This window comes from Penaeus monodon, chromosome 23 (genome assembly GCF_015228065.2).
Source record: "Penaeus monodon isolate SGIC_2016 chromosome 23, NSTDA_Pmon_1, whole genome shotgun sequence".
NCBI lineage: Eukaryota > Metazoa > Arthropoda > Malacostraca > Decapoda > Penaeidae > Penaeus > Penaeus monodon.
Window position 1 is genome coordinate 38,393,254 of NC_051408.1, and position 754 is coordinate 38,394,007.

Sequence of the window (754 nt, forward strand, 5' to 3'; positions counted from 1 at the left end):
ATTTTTTTTATATTATTGTTAAAGTACTTGAACACTATTTTAGTTCCAGTAGTATGGAACTACTGGAACTATGGTCAGTTTCATCAGACTAGAGGGAAGTGGTGCTACCTATATTATAAATACCTTGCCTTGTGATATAAGACATTACCGTATGATACTAAAGTGTAATATGATTGTACAAAATCTGTAAATCAAGAATGTCTCTTCCACTGCTCAGGTGCGCTGCCATCTGTAGCATGCGTGGCACGTGCCTCTCATGGACGCACGACACAGCCACCCAGACGTGCAAGGTCTACACCCAAATGGCGCCCGTGGGCTTCCTGCCGAGCGCCCCGTCCTCCGTGGGGGTCTACGCCGACCTCAGCGGCGGGTACTTCCTTCTCAACACGGCTCCGGGGACTGGCTCGACGTGGCTTGAAGGCCAGGCACAGTGCGCCGCCCGCAATGGCGTCATCGCCTTCGTCGGTTACGAGAAGATCAAGCTCCTTCTGCAGAGCGTTCAGCACTCCATGGCCTGGATGGGACTCATTTACGACACCACAGCCGGCGTCTGGAGGGACCACCTGGGCAACGTTCCCCAAAACCTTTACTGGAAAGCTGGGGAGCCCGACGGAGTCAACGTCTACTCCTACTACACGGTCTGGGGAGAAGGTCTTGTGGCCATCTACGGGACCATATGGGACGAGAAGGCCACTCTTTGTGCTTACGTGTGAGCCGGCGTTGAGGCATCGGCGTGTGGTGGTCAGTACTTGTC

The 754-nt window shown here is 53.2% G+C and overlaps 1 protein-coding gene across 1 annotated transcript in view; it reads left to right on the forward strand.

Moving 5' to 3' along the window:
- Positions 1–754, forward strand: part of LOC119588403 — a gene marked incomplete at its 3' end in the record, with an annotated part of 4,343 nt that extends 3,589 nt beyond the window's left edge. Inside the window, 1 exon segment of the mRNA XM_037937082.1 lies at positions 218–754. Within this exon segment, the coding sequence (XP_037793010.1) occupies positions 218–713 (496 nt within the window).